Genomic DNA, 24,943 nt, shown 5'->3' with positions numbered 1-24,943 from the left:
CCATTTACTCCAAGCCTCTTGTCAGGAACAGCTGCTTCCGGGCCAGGCTTCTATTTTTGTCCTTTCTGATGCTGCCACCTGGCAGGTCAAATCACTTTTAGTGGCAAGAGCATATGCCAGTCATTCTCATCCTTGATCTGAGCACAGAGTTTTGTGAAATCATCTCGTTGCCACTTCTCTCCTCCTGGGCACCTCCATGACCGTGTAACTTGGATACCCAGCATGCATACAAACCACAATAATGCAGGTAGAAGCATAAATTCAATGCTTTCTCACCCAAGATGCTATGTTTTAAGCTTTTCTTCACTTATTCATTCTAGGGACCAAAGCCCACAAATTACAGCTTTACCTGGTGCCATCACTTGACCAAAGATTTCCCAGCTGTGAAATGGGGAACCTACCCTGCAAGCGATGGTGGGGAAGGAACGTGTTCATCTCTGCAGTGAGCTTGAATAGTTCCTGGAACATGGTGCACTCCGTCATTACTCCTGGTCATCCTAAGTGATTTCTTAATAAACACCTTTGGAATGAATGGACGTGACAGAATTATCTGCGTTCCGTCAGGCTATATCAGTGCAACACTCTCCTGATATCAGTGCTCAAAAAACATTGTAAAAACACCCTTAAAATGAACTGACTCAGTCTGAAGAGTTACACGTAACTCCTCGAGCACAACGTGAAACTGCTGACTCATCTGAGTAGGGGTTGGGGAATGTCTTCTCTCAGGGGCCAGGTAGGAGACAGGGGTTGGGGAACGTCTTCCTCAGGGGCCAGGTAGGAGACAGGGGTTGGGGAACGTCTTCTCTCAGAGGCCAGGTAGGAGACAGGGGTTGGGGAATGTCTTCCCTCAGGGGCCAGGTAGGAGACAGGGGTTGGGGAACGTCTTCTCTCAGAGGCCAGGTAGGCGATAGGCATTGGGGAACGTCTTCTCTCAGAGGCCAGGTAGGAGACAGGGGTTGGGGAACGTCTTCCTCAGGGGCCAGGTAGGAGACAGGGATTGGGGAATGTCTTCTCTCAGGGGCCAGGTAGGCGATAGGCATTGGGGAACGTCTTCTCTCAGAGGACAGGTAGGAGACAGGGGTTGGGGAACGTCTTCTCTCAGGGGCCAGGTAGGAGACAGGGGCTGGGGAATGTCTTCCCTCAGGGGTCATGTAGGAGATAGCTTGACGTTCGTGGTTTCTTTCCCAACACTCACTTCTGCTGTCACGTTGTGAGACCTCGAAGAATAAGCGTGGCTGTGTCTCGATAAAACTTTATTTACAAAACTAGCCATCAGGCTCCATTCGGCCCCAATGCCAAAACTAGCTGAGCCCTGCCCTGAGTTTACTGAATTTAGATTCTGTGTCGAGGTGAGCGCAGCAAGCAGGCAATTCCACAATAGTAAGTCCTTCAGTATTGAGGCAAAATGTCAGCGCGGCTTCTAGTAACAATGCATTTGTTCACTCAACTGGACACCTTCTCTACAAGATGAAAAACTAAGCCACGGACTGTGGCAGAGAATGCCAAGTGAACCGTGTTCTGGGTCTGATCCTCTTCTGCAACATCATACTTTGGTTGAGCTAAGCCTCACCTAAGTGCCCCAGGAAACAGCTTGCCCCCTCTTGCCTTCTGGAAAGTTCTGTGTCTGGATGTCTGCTCTGCCAGGATTTTCCCCAACCCCCAAATCATTTTACACATCCTCAAAATCCTGGACAACACGCCCCTCCCATTTAATTAAGCCTCCCACGAGCCCCACTGCAGGTGATGTTTTCCTACTGTCCATTTCCTTAGCAGTTTTCAAGTTCCTCGTTTATGGGATGTGTGACAATCAAATCTGTGCACATCTTATCATCCCAGCAGGACCATGAGTGCTTGAAAACAAACTCTAATTCAGTGTTTAATCAACTGAAATCCACATCATAATATTTTCCAAATTATAGGGTCCAATATATTTCTTGAGTGAATGAAATCATGGATTAATCCCTGAGGAGTATGGCTGGGGAAAAAAAAAAAAGACTATCCTATAGAAGTGATTTGAAATTCCTATTTCCAACCTCCTTTTTGTCCGTCAATGTTGCTAGGACTTTTCATTTCCCTTATCAACTGCATTCCGTAAGTCCCCTCCTCCAGAGGCTGACCAGCCTCAGAAGAGAACCTTACCTTCCATCTCATGCAGGAAAATGAGCTCATCACCACCAAGTACTTCAACTCCCTGCCTGTCCAGACCTCAGTTGATGCTCCCCTGCCACATCCTTCCCGCTCTCCTGCCACTTTTCCTCCACACAACCCCAGCCGCCCTCTCCACAGACCACATGAGACCACATCGCTTCCATCTGCTCTGGCTCCAACGTGAGTAAATCAAGCACCCAGGATCCAACCACAAGCCTTACCCCCGATACGGCTTTTGCAACACGGGGCCCAAATTGCAGTATTCTTTGCTCACGTGGACAGCCCCAATCACTGCAAATGGCACTATGATGTTTGGAGTTCTTGCTAATGTTATCCTATCTATGTGGTCCTCACTGCTGGCTCAGATCACGTAATACACTATTTCCCTCACATTCTTACCCAAACACTGAGTGCCGTGAGTTCACATCTTATGCGAGCTCACATCTCCACGGTAAGACATCAGCCCTCAATGAAAATGGATGTATTCTCCACAAGTCTTGATCTTCTCAGCAATTTGACCTCAGTTATGCCTTGGGTTAGCTCTCTCATTAAAGTTGACCCTGATCATCAAGTATGCTCCAATCTTTCCCATGACAAAGCCCTGCTTACAATGGCTTGCCTGCCTTTATGGACAAATTTTTCAAAAGAACCCAAGAAATTTCTCATCCATCCATCCATCCATCCATCCATCCATCCATCCAGACTTTGCCTCTTGCGTCTCCACTGAAAATATACTTGTGAGTCTCTGGTGGCTACTGAACATAATTGGCCTTATGTCCTCATCTTCCTGGGCTCTTCAGCACCATTCATGTCTACTAACCTGCCTTTCCTCGAATCTTCTCTTCTCCTTGTCTTCTTCTGACTTCCCAAATAACTCTGGCAATATGGCCTTTACCGTATCATCACTGTCTATCTCACCTTTTACGTAAGAGTTTCTCAGGATTTGTTCCTTGACCCTCTTCTCTTCTTACACCAAATGATCTTATGCACCTCTCTACGTGCCATGACTCTTATTTCATAAAGGGAATCTCTGTTTATACAACCACGCAAGCCAAAAACACAAGACACGTCTTCCTTTCCCTCAAACTCAGGATCCAATCAACAGCCAATGCCGATGGATTTATCGAGGCAGCGATGCTCTTCCATTCCCAGCTATATCTCCTCAAACTATGCATCCTTCCAACCCAAGCTCGAGTATTTTTTTTTCAGTTATATATTTGGTCAGAAATTATTTCTGAAAACATGTGAGGCACCGTTGTAGGCTCCGTGGATGCGCATGTGAGTGAAATAACATATACGGCATCCCAGATCTCACGTGTGGAGGACGGTAATACCCTGCACGTACTGGGTGCTCCTGCAAACACTTGGCATGCACTGACTTTGTAATCCTCACTAAAGTTCCCCATGATATTCGTCTTACAACAATCATATTATTCTAATTCTAAGGATGACAGAACAGATACACAGTCATTCCTCCACGTATCCTTATTTCTGTGACTCTACCCTCTCCTTCTACTAGATTTGGGCGGCATTCTTCACATGCGATTTTACTACCCAAATGGCAATGATTATTTGAATGCATTTCTACTGGACATATTAACTTGGGCGTGTGGCCTCATCAGCTACATCACCCGACAATCCTTGTGTTCTCTTTCAACTCTAGCTACGCCGAGCGGCTCTTGGGCTCGCCGTAAACATCTCACTCCCGCCTAGAATGAATTCCTCACTTCTCCTCTCCTTGCCAACATGCGGAAACATCAGCCCACAAAAGGTCATCTCCCCGGGGGGCCTCTCGGAAGTCCAGGCTGTGCTGAGTACCTGTAACCATCTTCCCGTGAGAGAGTTCCCTTAGCACCTCATTATTCTCTGTAGAGAATTATCTCCGTAGATCTCCATCTCATCAGTAGAATATGAGCTACACGAGGTCGGGAACCCTGCATCCATGGCCTTTATGCCCTAGCAGCTAGCCCCACACCTGGCACACTGCACAGAGTCGATAAACAAAAGGCTTGCTGCTCCAATGTGACTGAACGAGCGCACTGATAAATGAAGATAGCACATGGTCTTCTCACAAAGGTGAAAAGGCTGTGGATGCCTTCCGGCACACTAAACACCCATACCGCGAGACGCCCCAGCTTTTCCCACTCCCGGGAAGCTGGTGAAAACACCTGTCCAAATCTGAAGACAGAACCTGAACGTAATCTAACCACCTTCCAAGAAACTACCAGACCCGCTTGCTGTCTGTTTCCCAACAAAAGTTATCAATGGCTCTCTGAAAGACGCATTACTGCATGAGAGAAAGACAAGCCGAATTCAGGGACTGTAGGAAGCAACTTATAAGTGGTACAGACTCAAGCCAATTAGTTGCTTTTGGAATTTGCATGTAAGGAAAAGGAGTAACACCAGAAGCTGCAGAAATTCTGAAAGCATTTCTCTGCACGTGGGGAAAGTCTACATTCTTGAGCAACTCAGGAAAATAGGATAACCCCACCCCCATGCTTCTGCAAACACCGTCTGTAGAGTTAATTTATCCATTCCATTGACATTTATTACTTGCCTTTAGGCAGAGTAAAAGGGAGGTATGGGGAGAGCTTCCTTCAGGGTGACCTTGATTTCAGAGAGGAATGCAAATGAAACAGAGCTGGTCTAACTGTTCTCTTCCGAGAGCACAGGGAATTTTCTGCTATGAGAAAGAGACAGAAAACTCTCAACTCTGCTGTAAGAAAATCTTAGGGAAGTTATTCTGGCCCCAGCTGAAGGAGGGTATTTTAGGGGAAAAGAGGAAGATCCTCAGGAATGGTCCTAGGAGCAGAAGGAAGAGAAATCTGGGAGCTGCTCACTATTCATTCAGCAAGTATGTAGGGAGGACCTGCCACATGGTTACTGTAGGCAAGGAGACAGAAGGAATAACACACCACAGATGTCTGCTTCCATGGGATTTACATGATGAGAAGGCAGTCAGACCATGAGCACATAAATGAATACACACAGAACATACTGGATGCACAAGAAATTACAGTGAGGTGGTGTGTTAGAGATCTGATGGCACAGATGAGAACTTTTGTTTCAATGGTCCAGAGAGATCTTACAGAGGCAACCCGTGAAGGAGGGAGCAAATGCACGCAAACATCAGGAGATGAGCTCTCCACCAGAAGGAGCTGCCAATGGAAAGTCCTGAAGGTGGAAATGAGATTAAAATGCAGAAAGACAGAAGGAAGATAAAGCAGTTCTAGGTCACACAGCCAAGGTGCAGACTTTACATTGTATTCTCAGTGCTTGGGGATATAGCAGAGGGTTTTAGGAAAGGAAGAAAAGCCTTGTGAACACAGAGGAGGCAGAGAATGGAGTGATGTGTCTACATGCTAAGGAAGGCCAAGGATTGCCAGCAACCACCAGAAGCCGGGAGAGGCAAGGAAGGATCCTCCAGTAGAGGCTTCAGAAGGAGCACTGTCTTGATGACCCCTTGATTTCAGATGTCTGGTTTCTGGAAGTGAGAGAGAGAATAACGTCGTGTTGTTTGTAAGCCATCTGTTCCGTGGCAGCTGGAGGAAAACTCAATGCAATACACTGAGTGCATGTTTATTGAAGCTCATCCGGCTGCCTGGGTGGAGAATGGATTGCAGACAACGAATCGGAAGACCACCTGGAAACCCACTGGGGAGATGAGCTGGAGGTGATACTGGCCTGGAGGAGGAGATCATTCTTGGACATGAGAGAAGTACATCCATGTCAGGTGTCCTTAGAAGATCAAGTGTATAGGACTCACTGTTGGAATATGAGGGACAGGGCAGATCAAAGAAAGAGGCTGCAGGGACTCAACGAAACCAGCTTTAGACGTCGAGTCACTGAGTGAAGACCAGTGCCAATCAGTGCAAATCAGTGATATCGTTGGCCTGTGGGACATGTGGTCTTGGGGATCTCTAAGATCTCTAGTATGGATCTGTTCATGGGGACATGCCCAATGAACATCCATGCCCTGCATCATGCGGGGAGCTGGATAGAACAGTCTGGGGTTCACAGTAAGTAAGGGTTACCAGCCCTCAAATGCCACCTGAGGGCACGGGCTTAGATGACACCATATTTGGTGAATGTGTAGGTAAAGAAATGGGGGGATTCAGGACACAGCCCCAGAGGTTTCCAACTTTGAGAGGCAGGTCAAAGGAGGGTTATAAGCCAGCACTGAAGGGTGAGAGGAAGCTTCCATGAGTTGGCTTGCACCGTCTCTACGAGACTGATCCCAGGGCTCTAAACATTGATGTGGACATCAAAGGAGGCTGGCTGAGGCCAACTGATCCTTTCTTAAGAGAGCCACAACTTTTGGGACTATTTCTTGAGCTCCAATTAAGCTGCCCTAACCCAGGTGAGGGTGTAGAATGAAGAGAGCCTTTTGAGGATCCCTCCAGGGGCACCTGGGTGGCGCAGTCGGTTAAGCGTCCGACTTCAGCCAGGTCACAATCTCGCGGTCCGTGAGTTCGAGCCCCGCGTCGGGCTCTGGGCTGATGGCTCGGAGCCTGGAGCCTGTTTCCAATTCTGTGCCTCCCTCTCTCTCTGCCCCTTCCCCGTTCATGCTCTGTCTCTCTCTGTCCCAAAAATAAATAAACGTTGAAGATCCCTCCATCTGTCTGATGTAAACAGACCCAACACCTGCCCAAGATGCAGTTACACAAACTGAGAGCCACGGTCTGTGCTACCTACACACAGTTCAGGACTGCAAGGAGACTGTAAATCCTGTTACTTTAAACCAGTGATTCCTATTCCCCAGTCCCAAATTAGCGGTGTGGACATTTTTCAATATTCTACCAATCCCGATGGCATTTTTACATTTAACAATTGTTAAGTGGTCATAGGCTAGTGTATGGTCAAAGTGCCACGTTATGGCATTTTGATGTTTACTTATGTATCTTGCTGTTTAAGTAAGCTCTACGCACAACGTCAGGCTCAAATTCACAACCCCAACATCAAGAGTCACATGATCTGGGGTTCCTGGGTGGGTCGGTCGGTTGAGTGTCCGACGCTTGATTTCAGTGCAGGTCATGATCTCAGCGTTTGTGAGATTGAGCCCTGCAGCGGGCTCTGCGCTGACAACTCAGAGCCTGCTTGGGATTCTGTGTCTCCTTCTCTCTCTGCCCCTCCCTTGCTCACTCTCTCAAAATAAATAAATAAGGTTAAAAAAGAAAAGGGTTGCATGCTCTACTGACTAAGCCAGCCAGGCGCCCCTACTTAATCTTGCCTTTTTTTTTTCAGTATATATATTTTTTTTACGTGTTCATTTTTATTTATTTTGAGAGAGAAATAGGGAAGAAGTGGGCGAGGCACAGAGAAAGAGAGGGAGAGAGAGAATCCCAAGCAGGTTCTGTGCTGCCAGCACAGAACCCGATGCGGGGCTCGATCTAATGAAACCGTGAAACCGTGACCTGAGCCGAAACCGGAGTCAGACTGACATAGATGACCCATCTGTCAACCTAAACAGGAGAATCATGCTGCAAACATCATCTTTAAAAGAATGAGAGAAGATTAATGGTGTCACTATTCCCTCACCCCCGTAATGTTACATTTTTTTCATGCTGACAACAGCACGGATCTTATGTCCCTAGGATTACGAGGAATAACCTGTTGAGTTCTGGAGAAGGATGGTTTAACTGTAGCCATTCTATTAAATTAACCCACAGATTTCATTAGGGAAGCAGATTAGAGTAGTAACACGGCAGAATCACCGGGCTCATCTACTAACGATCTTTCCGAGGGGTTGTGATTGAGAGTAAAAATCATTAGTGTTCAGAAAAAGACGCTCTCTTGATCAGGGAGTTTAAGCCAGCGTGATTCCTCTGCGAGCGGGTCTGTTGGAATTTGCAGCTTTAGGAAACCAGATGTTTTGACATTTAGAAGTCTTTGGTCATTTCCCACAGCTCGAAGGAAACCACATCTTTCTTTTAGGGCATCGCCTTTTATCAATGTTTCACTGGGAGCCCGATTTCAACTAAATCTGACAAAGGGATAATGCTCTGCAACAGAGTAGTGGCTGGGATACTGATAGAGCATAATACACTGCTGATATTTCCAGCATTCAAGCAAAACAGGACAACATGGATAACGCATCTGCTAGGTTTGCTCTTAGAAACGAAAATCAGGAGGGAGCTAGCGACACGCTGTGAGGACTGTATGATAACCTCGCTTTGTGACCGTCATTCAGGACCCTTGACACTCTCATCCTGACCCACACCACTTGTATCTTCAAAGAGCCAACTATCAAAGCTACAAGCCAATACCACCACCCCCTCCGGCTCACAACCCATCCTGGGATCCATCATCTGGTCTATGCTCCCTGAACGGAGTCTCCACTCTCCGTAGCTTTCTTCAATCACATATTCCTTTGCAGCCACTTCTATGACTACATTACTGTAAGACTGTACCTATTACTTCTATCAGTCCATGTCTCATCCCCAGCTGCTAACCCACTTTGGGACCTCACAGACCTTCCGCGGGAGAACGAATGGACGGGTTAACGTGTGCATGGAACACAGTCTGTAACTCCATCTTTAGAGACGCTGGCGTCTGTAAAATAAACTAAAACCCGCTCTCTCCACACAGGCCACGACGTCGTGGAAACACGGCAGACATACCTCATCTTAATATATTGGAACACAGGTTTTGACTGCCGCCTACGCTGAAATAAGACGATAAGCAGAGGAAGCTGGCCGAAAAGAGGGGCTGCCTGGGGAGGGTTCATCCTCTGTCCATGAAACACTTGGGTTCGCTCACCTGACCTGCATCAAATGTCACGCGTACGCTCTGCCCTGGCGTGGTGACAAAGGCAAGCCAAGGAAGGGGAATGAACACCCCTTGCAGGTTATACAGACCAGCACGGAACAGGAATGCTCTCCACCCTGCATTCCAGGGAACCAAACGCGTAAGAAGGGTCCCTGCCCCGAGGTGCTCAGAATTTCAGACGCCTGTAGGCCGTGCACAAAAAGATGGAAAACCAAGCACAAGGTACGCTGCCTTTGGGACAGACAGCGCGTTACCCTCTGTCCAGCGCCCTGCCTTGGTGCAGGTGCACTGTGATGTGTATGATGCCACTCGTACGTGTCGCCGGACAAGCCGTGCGCTGCTGCTTAGGCCCAGCGCTAACGCGGGTGACGGCTAAAGTGGGTGAGCCATAAGCACAATGAGAGAGCGGGCATAGCGGGTGGCTAACACCTTCCCAGCCATGCCTCCCCTGGCAACCACTGTTGACTTCAAAGATGCAAGAACAGGTCATTAGACAAAGAATGCAGGTGGCCTCGAGAGGCTTGAAAAGACAAGGAAAGGAATGCTTCCCCAGAGCATGCACGAGGACACAGCCCGGCTGTCACCTTGGTTTTAGAGTAGTGAGACCCACTTCAGGCTCCTGACCTCCAGAACAAGAACTTAATAAACTGTGCTGTTCTGGGGTGCCTGGGTGGCTCAGTCGGTTAAGTATCTGACTCTTGATTTCAGCTCAGGTCATGATCTTACAGTTCAAGCCCTGTGTTGTGACAGTGCAGAGCCTGCTGGGAGTCTCTCGCTCTCTCTGCCCCTCCCCTGCTCTCTCTCTCTCCATAAATCAATAAATATATAAAAAAAAAAAACCACTGCTGTTTTAAGCCACAAGTCTCTGTTATTTTGTTTTGGCAGCAACAGGTAATTGATACATGCTTTGTTGTTTTAACCAGCTATCCAGTATGAGGCTGCATTTGTGTGAAGACGGCATCACGTCTTGACCCAGAATGCGTGTTTTTCACCCCCACGGAGACCACACAGAAATGCGACATGGCCACGTCGCTGTTCAATGCCAGTGACACAGCGATGTCCCGCATATTGGAAAATGGCAGAGGAACAGCATCAGAGCTCAGAGATCAAGGAAAACTCAACCAGTGCATGAGCGGGGAGGGTACAGCTTCTCCACATCAGCACTTCCCACCTTCACAGAGTCCTCACCTTTATAGATTCCGTTACTTCCTCCGTGAACTTCTCCTTTAGGGGTCACCTCTTCCACGTGTGCTCCTTGGTCCGAACTGAAGTAGATGAGGGTGTTATTAGCCAGTTTCAGCTCATCTAGGACCTTCAAGATCTGCCCTGAAGGGGAGAGATAGCCAACGTTAACACAGTTCAATCTCTACAAAAGGAAAGGAGATTGCTTGCTCTCACCGACTTTTCTTAAGATGGGAAGGAAATGTTCTCGGACATCACAGCTTTCCTACGCCGATCCCAACCGGGGATGCAACGTAATCAGAAAGTCTAACTGTGGCAGGGTTCTTGGAAGCTACAGTCATTGAACCAAGTATCATCCAAAAGCATCATCTGAAACTCTAGGCATCGTGGACGGATTCTGCAGACTGATACCTGAGAAAGTATTCTGGAAGAATCAGGACCACAGAGCATGAGCCACTTAGAGGAATGTGGCATGGTCCTGAGTAGAAGAAGTCTACCAGTTCCCCTTATTCAATGCAAAACCCCAAACCATCAATGTTCTTCTTACATGAATAAACATGCCTACAAATATTTTATGATGAATGTCTTCTTCTAATACTTATAGTACATACAGATATAGAACTATCTGTATTTTATTTAGACCACACAGAACCTTAATGACTAAATGGTGTAGGTTCCATTTTTCAGATGGGAGCAAGTGGGGCCTCGTCATGGTCACAGAGTTAGGAAGTTGAGCAGCCAGAAAGTAAGCGTGAAGTCTGATTCCAAAGGGCAGAGTCTCAAACCTTACATAGCTACACGGATGGACTCCATGGGAACCACAGAGGAGCGAAAAAGACATCAAGGGAAAAGAAACAGAGACGCCAACTGAAATACTCATGGACGAAAGGGTATGACAGCTACTTGTTTTCTTTCATGCAGGAAGAAGGGAAGGCAGGATGGGGTACAGATTAAACAAGATGCAGCACGAGTTCATGGTTGTTACAGGTGCATCAGGGGCACGTGAAAGTTCACTTTTCTGTCTGCTTCTACTTACGCCTAAATTTTCCATAAGGAAAAAAAGGAGCTGGCTGAAGGCAGAAGGCGCTAAAGTATGGGCTGCCTGTTGAGGAAGCTGTTGCCAGCTCTCAAGTCAGAAGAACATGACGGTGAAAGTAAGGAATACACTTTGTGATCTCCACAGAGACCCATATATGCTATGCTACCAGTTAAATTTAGTAAATTAATGCGTGCAGTTATATTCTGATTGAGGTACTAGGGTGTGACCCCACTTTTGATGTTTGACTGCTAAGAGCTCTTAAAGCCTCACTGCTCCTCATTCTACATGTGCCCAGCCAGCTAATAAGAGAGCCAGGGTGCTGCGCCCTGCCGTACTCATGGGGGAACCAGGCTACGCCAGCCCCCGCCTGCACACCGAAGCCAATCCCTGCCTCCTCCCCCATCGCTCTCAAGCTATTTTCAGACCAGCCGGGGACCTACCTTGCTTGCCGCAGAAACCCTCATTATGTGAGTAATAAACCTTTTCAGAATTTTACAAGGACACCAAGTGTCCCCTGCAGCTATAATAACAGGGTAAGGGCACATTGTACCCAGCACATAGGTCAAGCCCCAGTGGGGACGGGCCCCCCACTTTGGGGCCACACCTCCACCCATGTGGTTCAGAAAGGGTTGGGAAGGATCGCACCGTCAACTCTCCGTGGAGGTGCACAGATGATTTCCGAGCCAAAAGCAAAACCCAGGTCATTTGTTACATGTGTCTCCCATTTGATTGTAAATGCTACGGGCTACAGTATATTCAATCTTTCTCAAATTTTTTAACTCATATCATAAACATTCTAAGAAGCCACACCGTATACATAAATGTCATACTTAGAACCAAGGAGTAAGATCCACAAGGGCCATTTCAGGTCTGTCTCCCATGATACATCATTATCAGGCAGACACGGGTTGTGGTGTTATCGGGTACAGCAAGGCAAATCACCTGTGTGCGTGGGGAGGTTTGGCTCCAACTCTAATTTAAGCTGTATCATAATTAACTTAATGAGTTGAAACAGGGAGAAGGAATAAGACAATATAACCTCCACTATGTTTTCAAGGGAAAATGCCCCTTTTGGCTCCTATGACAATTTCTTTTAAATCTGTTTTTATTTATTTTGAGCGGGAGAGGGAGAGGGAGAGGGAGAGGGAGAGGGAGAGGGAGAGGGAGAGGGAGAGGGAGAGGGAGAGGGAGAGGGAGAGGGAGAGGGAGAGGGAGAGGGAGAGGGAGAGGGAGAGGGAGAGGGAGAGGGAGAGGGAGAGGGAGAGGGAGAGGGAGAGGGAGAGGGAGAGGGAGAGGGAGAGGGAGAGGGAGAGGGAGAGGGAGAGGGAGAGGGAGAGGGAGAGGGAGAGGGAGAGGGAGAGGGAGAGGGAGAGGGAGAGGGAGAGGGAGAGGGAGAGGGAGAGGGAGAGGGAGAGGGAGAGGGAGAGGGAGAGGGAGAGGGAGAGGGAGAGGGAGAGGGAGAGGGAGAGGGAGAGGGAGAGGGAGAGGGAGAGGGAGAGGGAGAGGGAGAGGGAGAGGGAGAGGGAGAGGGAGAGGGAGAGGGAGAGGGAGAGGGAGAGGGAGAGGGAGAGGGAGAGGGAGAGAATCCCAAGCAGGGTCCACGCTGTCAGCACAGAGCCCAACACGGGGCTCAAACTCACTAACTGTGAGATCATGACCTGAGCCGAAATCAAGAATAGGATGCTTAATCAACTGAGCCACCCAGTTGCCCCTCATATGACAATTTGTAAGTAAAAACAGACTAAGCAGTTAGCAGAGGATTGAAGGCTTTACTTCCTTGAGTTATAATTAGCATTTTGCAAAAGGGTAGGCAATCATATATCTACCTTCCAAATAAGATTAACCCTTCACAGATTGAGAAGAAACTTAGCATCATTTCTTTAAAATGTGGTGTCTATGATAACTTCTCCACACACAAAACCTGCACATAAACATTTATAGCAGTTTTGTTTATAATTGTGCAAACCTTGGAAATGACCAAGATGTCCTCTAGCAAGTGAATGGATCCAGTATAGTGCCTCCAGCCAATGGTCTATTGTCCATGCGGAAAAGAAATGAGCTATCTAGTCATGAAAAGACTGGATGAATTTAAAATGCATATTTCCAAGTGAAAGATCCCAATCTCAAAAGGTACATAATATAGGACTCCAACTACATGATGTTCTGAAAAAGCCAAAGCTGTGGAGACAGCAAACAGATCAGTAGTTGCCATAGCCTGAGCAGGGTGGGGACAAAGAGTCAGCACAGAGGATTTTTAGGGCAGTGAAAGTATCGTGTCCGATACTGTAATGGTGGGTATGTGTCATCACACATCAGTCCAGATCCACAGAATGTAGGATTCAAACAGTGAACCCTAATGAAAACTATCACTTCTAGTTGATAACAATGCTTCAACGTTGGCTCGTCAACTACAACAAATGTACTACACGAATTCAAGATATTCTTAGGTATATCTTGTGCACACAATGTGCACAAGAAAGGGAACATATGAAAACTGTACCTTCTACTCAATTTTTCTGTAGACCTAATTTTTCTGTAAAAGTGATCAAAAACAGTCTACTTTTTTTTGAGAGAGAGAGAGAGAGAGAGCATGGGACCAGGAGGGGTACAGAGGGAGAAGGAGAGGGAGAGTCCCAGGCAGGCTCTACACTGGGCTCAGAGCAGAGCCCAACGCAGGGCTTGAACTCATGACTGTGAGATCATGACCTGAACCAAAGTCAAGAATCAGATGTATAACCGACTGAGCCACCCAGGTGCCCCTTCCCACTACTTTTTTAAAAAGTGCCTTTCAGATGCAGTGTTGAGTCGGAGACTTCTTCATCCAGACACCCGACATGTGTTACAAAGCACCTACTGAACACGGGCTGTGTGTTAACGGCAGAGTATCCAAGCCCTTGGAGCCTCCTGGGGACCCCGTTCTCTGCTCAAGCCAGCTAAAGCTCCTGTTTCCCCTGTAGGCTCTTTTCATCTCCAGATGAGCCTACAGGTGCACTTAGCAGACAGACTCCGTCTTCCTCCAAATCCCAGTATTCCTAATGACTGTGATCAGATATTTCCCTTGTCTCCATCCATTCTTCTTAATTCATTGCCTAGACTGATGACTTCATCTTTTTTCATCAAAAGTTCCCTATACAGCTGGGCTGGGATTAACACAAGGCATCTAGCTGAGGCCATCGGGCATGTACAAACAGCGGAATATTTGCCTGAATCTGTGCAGAAATGGTCAGATTTCTGATTTCCTTTTAGTTCTTTCTTTCCCAAATGACACACTCTGGATCCCACACAATTTAGGTCTTACGCCAGAATCTCATTTGTAAAGCCTGAAGCCCGTTAACTGTTTAAGTTTTCATAAGATTGATCCTATAAAGCTCTAACATATTTCTCTCCTAAAAATTCTGAACGGAAATCTCCCGTGAGAACAAATGCCTGTGTATTATTCTTGCTTTCAGACAGTACACTGCGAGTCAGAGGTTCACAAATATTATTTTTCAGTAAGGTTCTCAAGGTATAATGATACCAATTTATATGGGATGATAGTTTTGAATTACCGATGGTGGGCTGAAGGATAGCTTATAAGTGAAATGTGTTATTTCCAAAGCTTTCTCACATTGTTGCCTGAATGAAACAAATACAGAAAATAAGTCACTTCAAGATCACTTTTTTATTTAACTGGGGTCAAACAAGAGCGAGCTTATCAAAAAATGAGCACTTCAGATAGGACTTTTGTAAACCAAAAGGACAACACACGGAAACGTCGAAGTCTGGCTCCTTCCTTCTTCTCCAGGTATGAACGCGGCTTGCAGAGGAAGCCTAAATTCTAGAGAGTTCCTTCATTCCATTTATTCACTCGACAAATGAGTGTGAAGGCACTATTGAAAATCAGGCAGTGATATGCCACTCAGGAGACAGAAGGCTTACCAACGCATGGGCCACATTCTAGATGGTACATGAGAGAGAAGCTATCACGTAGAACTAAGGGTTCAGGGTCTGCCTTCTGGCTCCTGAGAGCAGCAGACTCACTTTGAATCCTGGGTTCCCAGCTTGCTCTGTGGGGTTCTTTGCCTCTACGTCAGAGATGAAAACGTAAAATAGGAAAGTGTTGCCGGGATGCACAAACGAGGAGAATTTCATACACGACAGCCCACAACTGGTCACACTACGATTGCTCAATGCACCTTAGCTCTTGCAACAACATGAAGAAAATTTCCACGTACTCAACATGACTCCAGGGAACACCAGAAAAATCCCCCTACAACTATTTTAGTAAGTCTTCTATCTGATCAACAGGTTAAGGGTGGGACTCAAATAATCCTGCTGAAGTCACAACCATGCAGTCCCTCACTGTGGCACCTTTCGGTGGCTGGGAGTCTGTGTCAGGCATGTGCAATGCTTGGCACTCACTGTTCTAGCTTTAACCTACGTCCTCAGGCTCTCCTGAGCCTGAATCTGTTATTGAGTGGCACACAGAAATCTAGCTGTCACCGGCCCTAGAAAGGCAATTCTTTGTTAGCTTATGTAGGATGAGAAGCATACCCAACACCCCATGCATCATGTCATATCTGTCAGTGCGCAAATAGATATACTGTCTCCAACTGGAAGCGAGGTCCACTTAATGCAGGTAAACTTGACCTACCGCATATCGCACATCAGCATTGTTCGAATTTTAATGGCCTTATTTATCACCTTGGGAACCATGCTAAAACCAAGATTCTGATTCAGTACATCTGTGGGGACGTCTGTGAACCTCAACGGTGCCCGTCTGAAGACCATACTTTTAGACGGTTTTACACGCGACTAAATGTGTCATATTCCCTGACATATAATAAAAGGAAATGGTTGGCATTTTCCAGATTTCCAAAACAACAATGATAATGAGAGGTGGGTACAGTTTCAACACCTAATTTTTACACATGGAAAAGAAACATAATAATGCAGAATTAGGATTGTTAGGGCAGTTAAGAAACGGAAGAGCCTACAGTTTTCAATGTTGCTTTTCTACAGATGACCCTTTGTTCACTTTGCTGGTGCTTCTTGCTTTAGTGAGTTCCTGTCTGAGCTCCTATTGTTTCCGGGAAACGCATCCTTATTTTGGGCTGTACCTGGTTGTTACGATAATGTTGTGATTTCCTCCATTAAACCCGTCTCTGCCCTCATCACACTTGTAATGTGTGATTTATCCCCTGCACCTGCTCTCACCATCTGGGGTGTTTTCGCGGCTCGACTCAGCTATCTTCTTGGGTTAACAATAACCTGTGTGTGTGTGTGTGTGTGTGTGTGTGTGTGTGTGTGTGTGTGTGTATTCCAGGGCATTGCACTTGCTGGAAATAATCGGAATGGTGTCCGTGTCTGTTCAAGGGAATCACACACGTGTGTGGGAGGAAACCCAAAGCTGGCATCCCAAGCCAGTGCCTGTGGTCACTGCTTCCCTAGGGTCATACACATCACAGGGGGGTGGCCGAGCTGAGCAGCAGGTGATGAGGCTGGCAGGGAACAGTTTTGAGAGGGTTGTGCTCAGCGAACATATGGTCTTCCACCCTTCATCCATTCTACTGCCTGGACTTCACTGTCTGGCAGAAAATGAGGTTCAGGAATTCTGGTGCCACCCTGGGGTCTTCTGAGTGGCCACCGGCTGAACCTGCCCTGGGGGTAACCCAGGCTTTGTCATGGAGTCCGAGGTTGCCCATATCCCCCGGGGCCATTCCTTGGATCAAAGCCAACAGAAAGCTCTAGAAACATACCAGCAAGGATTTGTCCGGCAACACCTCATGGGAAGCCAACCGTGAAAGAGTTGTGTGACCTGGGCTGTGAGCAGAGAACGTCCAGAGGCAAACGGACAACGTTCAACAAAACGAAACCTTTCAGAATTCTTACTTGTGATGCTCAACCACATCACCCATACTCAACTTTTATTTTAGAACTAGGTTATTTTTTTTCACGGGGTTTTATCATCCATGAAACTGAAGGCACAAAATTGAACACTGTACGTCCTTTCACGGACACCCTGCGCCTACAGCACAGATTCCAGCCCTCCTGGGCACGTTGACTAACACCCCACCAAGCTCCTCTCTTGGCTTTTGCTTCTAATCCACATGACCTTCAGTTTGCTTGTGTGCGGGTCCCCTGTAGCGTCTTCCTAAGTACAGGGTGAAGCGTTGGCTTTACAGAGAGATCGCAAGCTCTTAGGGACAGGTTGGCTGTTCCCCCAAGATCTGTACTACCAGGCTCTGGGTTGTCAGGCTCTTCTGCAGACTGTGAGGTCCAGACAGGACCATCTCAAAGGAAACAGTCATCACAACATTAGAAAAACACACAAGATGTAGTGAATTCATGTTGACTTTTTCATCATGGACTCTTTTCTCATCCATGAACTACTTCTAAGAGCTTGAGATCTCCCCATAAAGCTGGAGCTTTACCCTGGAGTTAGCCAGCCACTGCGGGGGACCCCCCCACAGCCGAATGGAAAACCACATCGATTAGGAGGTATCATATGCACAGTCCAAGCACAGATGTTTTATACATCTGGGAAATAATAAGTCTTAATAATAATAAGAGCAGGTAGTATTTGTTGAGAACTTGATGCATGGAAGGCACCATGCGCCATGCTCTAAATACATGACTTCACTTAATCTGGTTCATTAATTCAACCAATTCAAGCAGATGAAAGAAATCTTTGCAGGGGAGCGTTGCATGTGATTTTCTGACCAGCCTCAATTGGGCCCTGACTTAAAAGGAACAGGTATTCCCCGGCTCCTGAGCGGCTCGGTCAGTTAAGCATCTGACTCATAATTTCACCTCAGGTCATGATCTCATGGTTCATGGGTTCAAGCCCCACACTGGGCTTCCTGCTTGCAGTGTTGACCGTGCTTGGGATTCTCTGTCACCCTCTCTCTTTGCCCCTGCCCTGCTCTCTCTCTCAGAATAAGTAAACTTTAAACAAATTAAAGAAAAAAAGCAACAAGTATTCATATCTATTCCTGACCCCTAATTCTGACCTCACCTTTCAAATACACACATTGGTATTCAGTGGAAACTTACCTGAGCACTGCTTTAACCCTATATCCTGGGTCCCAACACATGTTTTGTTTCCGTGCCTTGAAATATTTAAGTAGAAAATTCAACGCATTCCATGGTTAACTGAAGGGGGAGGAAACACTCCCGAGAACACTCCTCTAGTACCCACATCCATATTCTACAGTTTTCCGTGTCTGAAGTTTAACTTGGAACACAGACATGTTTACAGTATACAAGGCAAACTCGAGAAGACATGCCTTGGTGGAATCTTCGAACACAGTAGCCGAAAGCACCTGGGTGGCTCAAACCACATGGGCTTGTCTTGTAGACAGTGTGCAGCCAGCGGGGGACAGACCGGTCTACGGTCTGAGTTTAATTCGCCAGGACAGACACCCCCTTGTGCTCTGCTGGGCGTGTGGTCGCTGGGCAGTCCCACACAAGCTGCTTCACCTCTCGGAGCCTCCCTGTCCCACCTGTAAACTACAGATGATAAAAACACCTGCTAGTGCAGCCTCGGGGAGTAAAGGAATTGGTGCACGCAAAATATTTCAGTAAGTTACCGGACAATCACCACACCGTTTTACAGGCTAGCTGCTGCCCAATAAACGTTTCCCACTCTTGCACTGGTGGCTGTTGCCATTATGTGCATTATTGAAACGTGACCATGTGTTTTATTCATCCTGTTGGAATTCATCGGGACTTGATTTCCTCAATTACTTACAGTGTCATCTTAGTGACGGGAATGATTTATAAGCTGGTGTTAAAATTGGTTCATTTTAATTTCAGATGTAAATTCGAGGTAAAAATCATATCCGTCCAAGCCCATGAACGTGAAATTAAGCTTTGGGCTTTGCAAAAACGGTAACGTGGCTACAGAGTTTATGAAGCCCAGAGGTTCATGATTTGCAAACTAAATTAATTTGGAGAACCAGGGTTGATATTGAACACAATGCACCTCCAACTACACATTGCAGCGAAATGTTTGTTTGGACCACCAGACGCGCCTCGGTCCTGCCCCGGTGCCTTCCCTCCATGCTTGTCCATCTCTGCTCTCCAGTCCTTATACCTCTAGGCTACAGATGCAAAAACCCCTTTCTGCAGAAAATGCACTACTTTGTCACATGTGCAGTTTTTCTAGAAACTCACAAAGAAACCAAACAGAAAGGGAAACACACACGCTGTCTATGTTTCCTTTATTCTCGCTGCTCTGTCGTTGGATTTTCCGATACTGTGATTTACGTTAAGCTTTCCAAACGTGCATGCCTGCAACATACATATAAAATCAAGAAGAGGTAGATGGAGAAAAAAAAAAATGCTTTGTTGAAGATACGGATTAATCTGTACGAACAAAGCATTTAAAGTGAATGCAGTTGAGGGGCGCCCAGGTGGCTCAGTCTGTTAAGCATCCAACTCTTGATTTCAGCTCAGGTCATGATCTCACAGTTCGTGAGTTGGAGCTCCACATGCACGGAGAGTGTGGAGCCTGCTTGGGATTCTCTCCCTCTCTCTCTCTCTCTCTGTGCCTCCCCTGCTTCCTCTCTCTCTCAAAATAAAGAAAAGTAAACTTTAAATAAATAAATAAATAAATAAATAAATAAATAAATAAATAAATAAATAACAATAAACAATTAAACATACGAATGCAGTTGAGAGCAGAGCCCAGGACTGACCACAGCAAGTATGCAGTGTGCCCAACTGGTGGGCAAAGGGGTCAGACGGAGTCATGGAGGAACAGACAGAAATCACTCCGTTAGGGCCACCTGCACAGGACAGGGGAAGAATGCTTGTATCCTCACGTGCCCGGCGGCCATAACTTGCCTGTGTCTCACCATGCACCACCTGTGTCTTGCCTGTGTGAGTCCTCATACTGGCTCTCTGTTAGCAATTCCATTCCTTTACTCCTTGAAAAGCACTGAGCGATGAAGCCTGATAAACGTGTCTGAGGGGCTCACGTCTAGCGGCAGGAGGGGTTCCACTTTCAAAGGCCAGGAGGCTCCCCAAGTGCACAGATGTCTGCCGTGCGGATGGCACAGAGGGCCAGGGAGATTTGCAGAGGGGCTCATCTCCAGTGCTTACAGTCATAGACCCGGGTGTCATCCTTCCTCCTAAAACAAGGGGAAGCCTTGCCACCTGTCCCATGCTGGCTTTCAGAGCAGAAAGAGAAACTGATACCAGATGCAGGCAACTGGCATTTCGGACAGGGAGCTTGGGAAGAGCCGGCCCCGACCAGCGACTGCTGTTTGTAGTGCCACCTAGACCCGTCCAGCAGCCATGAACTGCACTTGTCCTCATCAGGAAGTGCTTCGGGGGGCGGAACGTGGAGCTACGACCGGCAGAGGGATCGCAAGCTTTCTTCCAGGTGAATAAAGACCCCACCCCAGGAAACGGCCACTCTGAGGACGGCCAGTGTGGCACATGCCATGAAGCACACAGGGAGGTCATGTCTGAGCCACAGTTAGCTACAGGATTCCTTGGCTTTTGGTGAGACGGGGTGGAAGGAAATACACACCATGTTCCTCGCAGTTTGGGGTCCGTGTGCTCACGCAAACACGGATGCATGTGAGTGTATACTCTCCCCTCTGGATTCTGTCCACACGCACCGATGCTTGTGGCTGTCCTCAGTCTGTTTACAGCATTCTGCTCAAGGATCCCCCTTCTCTTCTCCCAATCCAACAGACTGCAACCCTCCGTGGCCAGTGCCGTAAGAGCAAGTCTCCAGAAGAGCTGTGTTTTGTACAGAAGCATCCCCCTGCTGGGACGCCCTCCCAGAAAGCCCCCTGCGGATAACACGACAAAGCATTTCTAAGACGGAAGCATCTACCCTATTTGCAGATAGGGTAATTCCCTCCATTTCAAAATAAGTCATAATGTCCCTTTACTTTCCTTCCTCCGCTTTGCTTAGCTGCCAGGGAGCATGAAATGAAACCAAAATGTCAAGTTGTACAAACAAAGCGCATGTGTTTTCTCAGAGTCGGTACTCGAAGCTTCAGAGATTGTCAGAGAGGCTCATTTTCTGCAGCCTTCCTTCTTCGTAAAGTACGGCACATTTACCTGCTCAAATTCAGACGCATAAATGCATTTATAAGATGGTTGTTACTGATCAAATTTGGCAGGGAACAAACAGCCATACGACAAAGGTACCTGACAGCCAATTTTACCTTCCCATGATTAAAGTTAAAATAGGTAAAACGTTGTAATTTTGTCGTATTTCTTCTCTCTCAAGTACTGTCTTGTATCAGGATGAAAAAATATTATGACAACAGGGTTCTTTTGATAACCATTTTCTACTCACCAGAAATGTGAACAGGGGCAGAAGTTACATTTTGCCACGACTGACTCAAGAGGGAATCTGTAGGTGAATGTCACTGTTTGTTTTACAACCTCATGACATCATGTGTTCAGTTCAGCAAGCACTCCAGAATGACAGAGGTCTGTTAACTCCAGAAATGACAGAGGTCTGTTCCCATTTAAATTCTTTGCTTCACTGCTATCTTGGAATACCGAGTGGACAAGATCTATTTTGGACTGAGAAGGAGTCGTTTTAATAAAACACGCTACTTCATAATCTATCTTCACTTTTTTTTTCTCTACTGATTGGGAGCAAATAAAGTGATGGAAAGAGTCCTGCCAGAAAGAAGCAAAGGTTTATATGCCTAAGTTAGCAGAAGAGCACTCGGCCATCACCGTCTCCAATCTGGAGCTCCGGCCGCCATATTGAGAGATGCGTCTCCAGTGGGTGAACCCAGTGAGTACCTCAGAACACACACGGTCACCAACCGGCCGACTCTGAGCCATCCTGAACTCCCTCTCCACAAGACTTGTTGGAGACACAGTTCTCACACTCTAGGAAGACGGACATGGCCCCGTGATCTCAGAGGAAGGAGACTATAGAGAGATTCTATTCATTCCATTTTCTCATGGGGAGATACCAAACCCACATAACACACACAACTGTGCCCTGGGACATCTATTGCCACATGCTTCCCATCTCTACACAGTGAGAGAAGGGAGTCAGTGCAAGGTGTGTGTGTGCTGACATGATACTAAGAACAGCACACATTTGTATCCCACGCATGCTTCAACACCTCCTGGCAAGACAGGCAATGGTATAACCCCATTTTACAGATGAGGAAATACACACCCAGTGAGACTGGTAACCTTCCCCAGGCTTCGCAGCCAGCAGGTGCTGGGGGGGGGGGTGCAGCTGCCATGTCAAGAATCTGGCCCCAGGGCCTACCCCTTCCCCAGCACCTGTGCTGCCCCCAACATGCAGAAGTCACATGTCATGGGGCCATCTCTCCCAGTCAGCACTGCCTGGGGCATAAAGGCAGGCTCTTGGGTCTGAATCCTGCTTCTACCCCTTCCCTTCCGTGTGCCTCGGTTTCCGTATGGGCAAAATGGAGTAATGCAGTCCCATGCGGGGAGTACCGAATGAGGATTACTATGGATGCAGGATGCCCGGAGAGAGAAAGTGGCCCAAGGTACAGATGTGCAGGCTTGTTATCGGAGCTTCAATGTCATTACAGCAGGAGAGCCAGGACGGGAACCCAACATTGGACACCACATCTCTCATTTACATGGCCGAGAACAGCTTAAGTCCCTAACAGCCTTTCAAGGGCAGTCTTACTAGGTGGAACACGGGGCCAGGGCCACGAATTGCTTGCTTTTGGTTGAATCATACATTCAATAATGTGGCAGAGATGTTTTCGAATGATCTCTAATTTTTTTTTCCTGTTCTAAGTGTAAAAATCAATAATAGCTTTAACCCTGGTTGTTGAATATGCTGGAAACAGTCTCTGCCCCCCCACACTAGTCTCTGCCCCCCACCCCTCTTCCTGATTCTCTGAAAGTGAAACTAATCTAGGGTGGCTCAGTCAGTTAAGCCCTGACTTTGGCTCAGGGCATGACCTCACAGGCAAAGCAGAGTGGGGTCCTAGGAGCATATCTGGACCTTCAGGATGAGCACAGGTGAGGGCAGGATGCTGTGTGGGATCAGCCACCTGCTCCTGATTCACTGCCCAGGAAGATACCGGGGAGCAGAGCAGGAATCTCCTTTGGGGGCATTTGCGGACAGCCCCTCCCTGTGTGATCTGAAGTCTTTGTGTCCCTGGGCAGGAGGAACAAACAGGTAGTAAAAGGCCCATCACCACCATCCCTGCATCCCACCATCCCTAATATGCCTTCGCACCAAGTCCAGTGCCGACAACACAGGTGTGAGAGCCCATCACCACTGCCCACTCACAGAGCAGACCTTGCCTGGTGAATCAGCTCGTGCGGTCACGGAGGGAAGTGACCACCGGACTACACCCACCTGGCTTACAGTGGCCGTAGGGGCCTCATGAGTGTGAATTCTACACACACCTTGCAGAAAGGGTCTGACCTGCTGCCTACCCTGGGCACCACAACCCATCCTCCTCAAGTCCTGAGAGGTCAGTCCCACACTAGCCAAGAGCATGGACCACCAAAGACCGACAGCCATAATAATGAGCAAATGACAACACATGGTCACACACACGTGTTCTTTTCCATATGAGTACCTTACTGTAAAACGTGAGACTATAAACATATTTGGAGGGAAGACAAGAGACAAACGCATATAATTTGGGAGGCAGGGAAAACCTTTTTAAAGCTCACTGTCAATCCCTAAAGTCACAAAGGAGAGGCTGTCGAATCCAACCACAGAAATTCACCATGTAAGAGTCTATAAATAAAATGAAAAGACAAACAAAAAAAGACGGAAAAATATTTGTAACCTACATCAAGTAGATTATTAATGTCCTTAATATGTAAAGAGCCCAAACAAATCAATAAGAAGAAGATGGACAATCCAATAGAAAAGTGCTCAAGGGATAGAAAATGGAATTCTTAGGACAAAAAACACAATCGTGGACAAAAATGCATTGACACTGAAAAATATCCCAGTACATACTTCTGTGAGAAAGGAAAACTACAAAAGCCATGTGTAGAGTTTGTGTCAAATCCTCTTAATAAGGATGCTATCTTTGCATTATACCACACTGGCGACATATAAACAGTGAAACTTATACCGTAAACCATCAACCGGGCTGGCCATCAGGGGCGGGGTCACTAAAGGCACTTCCTTTCTGCTGTGTGTGTCTGTATTCTTTGGTTTTGTAGACTCTAGATTACTCCGGCCATTAGAAGAATTACAAAAAATGAAGAAAACATTCAAATTAAAAAAAGAATATGGCAAAGGCATCTTGCAAAAATGGAGACATTGATGGACAGGCACCTCCAAGCTCTGCTCTTGATCTATGTGGACCAAGGACTCAGCTGCTGGCTCGTGCTGATGCAGGATACACGCTGCAATGACAGAAAAGGCCCCAATATGCACAGAAAAGGCCCCAATATGCACAGAAGCACAGAAAGAAGAAAGACTCAAGGTTGCTCAGGGGCATCTCACACCTACTGTGCCCTCCAAACCATCGCTCACAAAGCGGTCCTCTGACACACATCTCAGAAAGTGACCGTAATGGAAAATCTTGGCATAGGTGGTTTTAGTTTCACTTATCATAAAGTCGTTTTTTTCTGCAAGCCTGGAAGGTGTATGAACGTCAATAAAATTATATTCCAGGAGCGACATCACATATACGATTTTGAGGAAGCCCTGTATTTTCAAAGTATACGTTAAGTGCTTCCAAATGGCCGAATTTCTCTTGCACATGTTCTAAAGCTGAGTATATACCTTTGTAAATTGAACATGTGGTTTTTTTCATACCGTCTCCCGGTTAAATCGGTTTGATGACCGTGGAAGGAAAATTATACATGGGTAGG

At 47.0% G+C, this 24,943-nt stretch overlaps 1 protein-coding gene across 3 annotated transcripts in view; it reads right to left on the bottom strand.

Moving 5' to 3' along the window:
- The window catches only part of STS (steroid sulfatase), a 159,522-nt gene that overhangs the window by 29,860 nt on the left and 104,719 nt on the right, over positions 1–24,943 (bottom strand). For all 3 annotated transcript variants that reach the window (XM_004000254.5, XM_023249422.2, XM_019823525.3), the window contains exon 8: positions 10,105–10,242. In XM_004000254.5, coding sequence (XP_004000303.2) covers positions 10,105–10,242 — 138 coding nt within the window. The remainder of the gene's footprint in view (positions 1–10,104; positions 10,243–24,943) is intronic.

Source organism: Felis catus, chromosome X, assembly GCF_018350175.1.
Source record: "Felis catus isolate Fca126 chromosome X, F.catus_Fca126_mat1.0, whole genome shotgun sequence".
In the NCBI taxonomy this organism is placed as follows: Eukaryota; Metazoa; Chordata; class Mammalia; order Carnivora; family Felidae; genus Felis; species Felis catus.
This window is presented reverse-complemented; position numbering and strand designations above follow the sequence as displayed.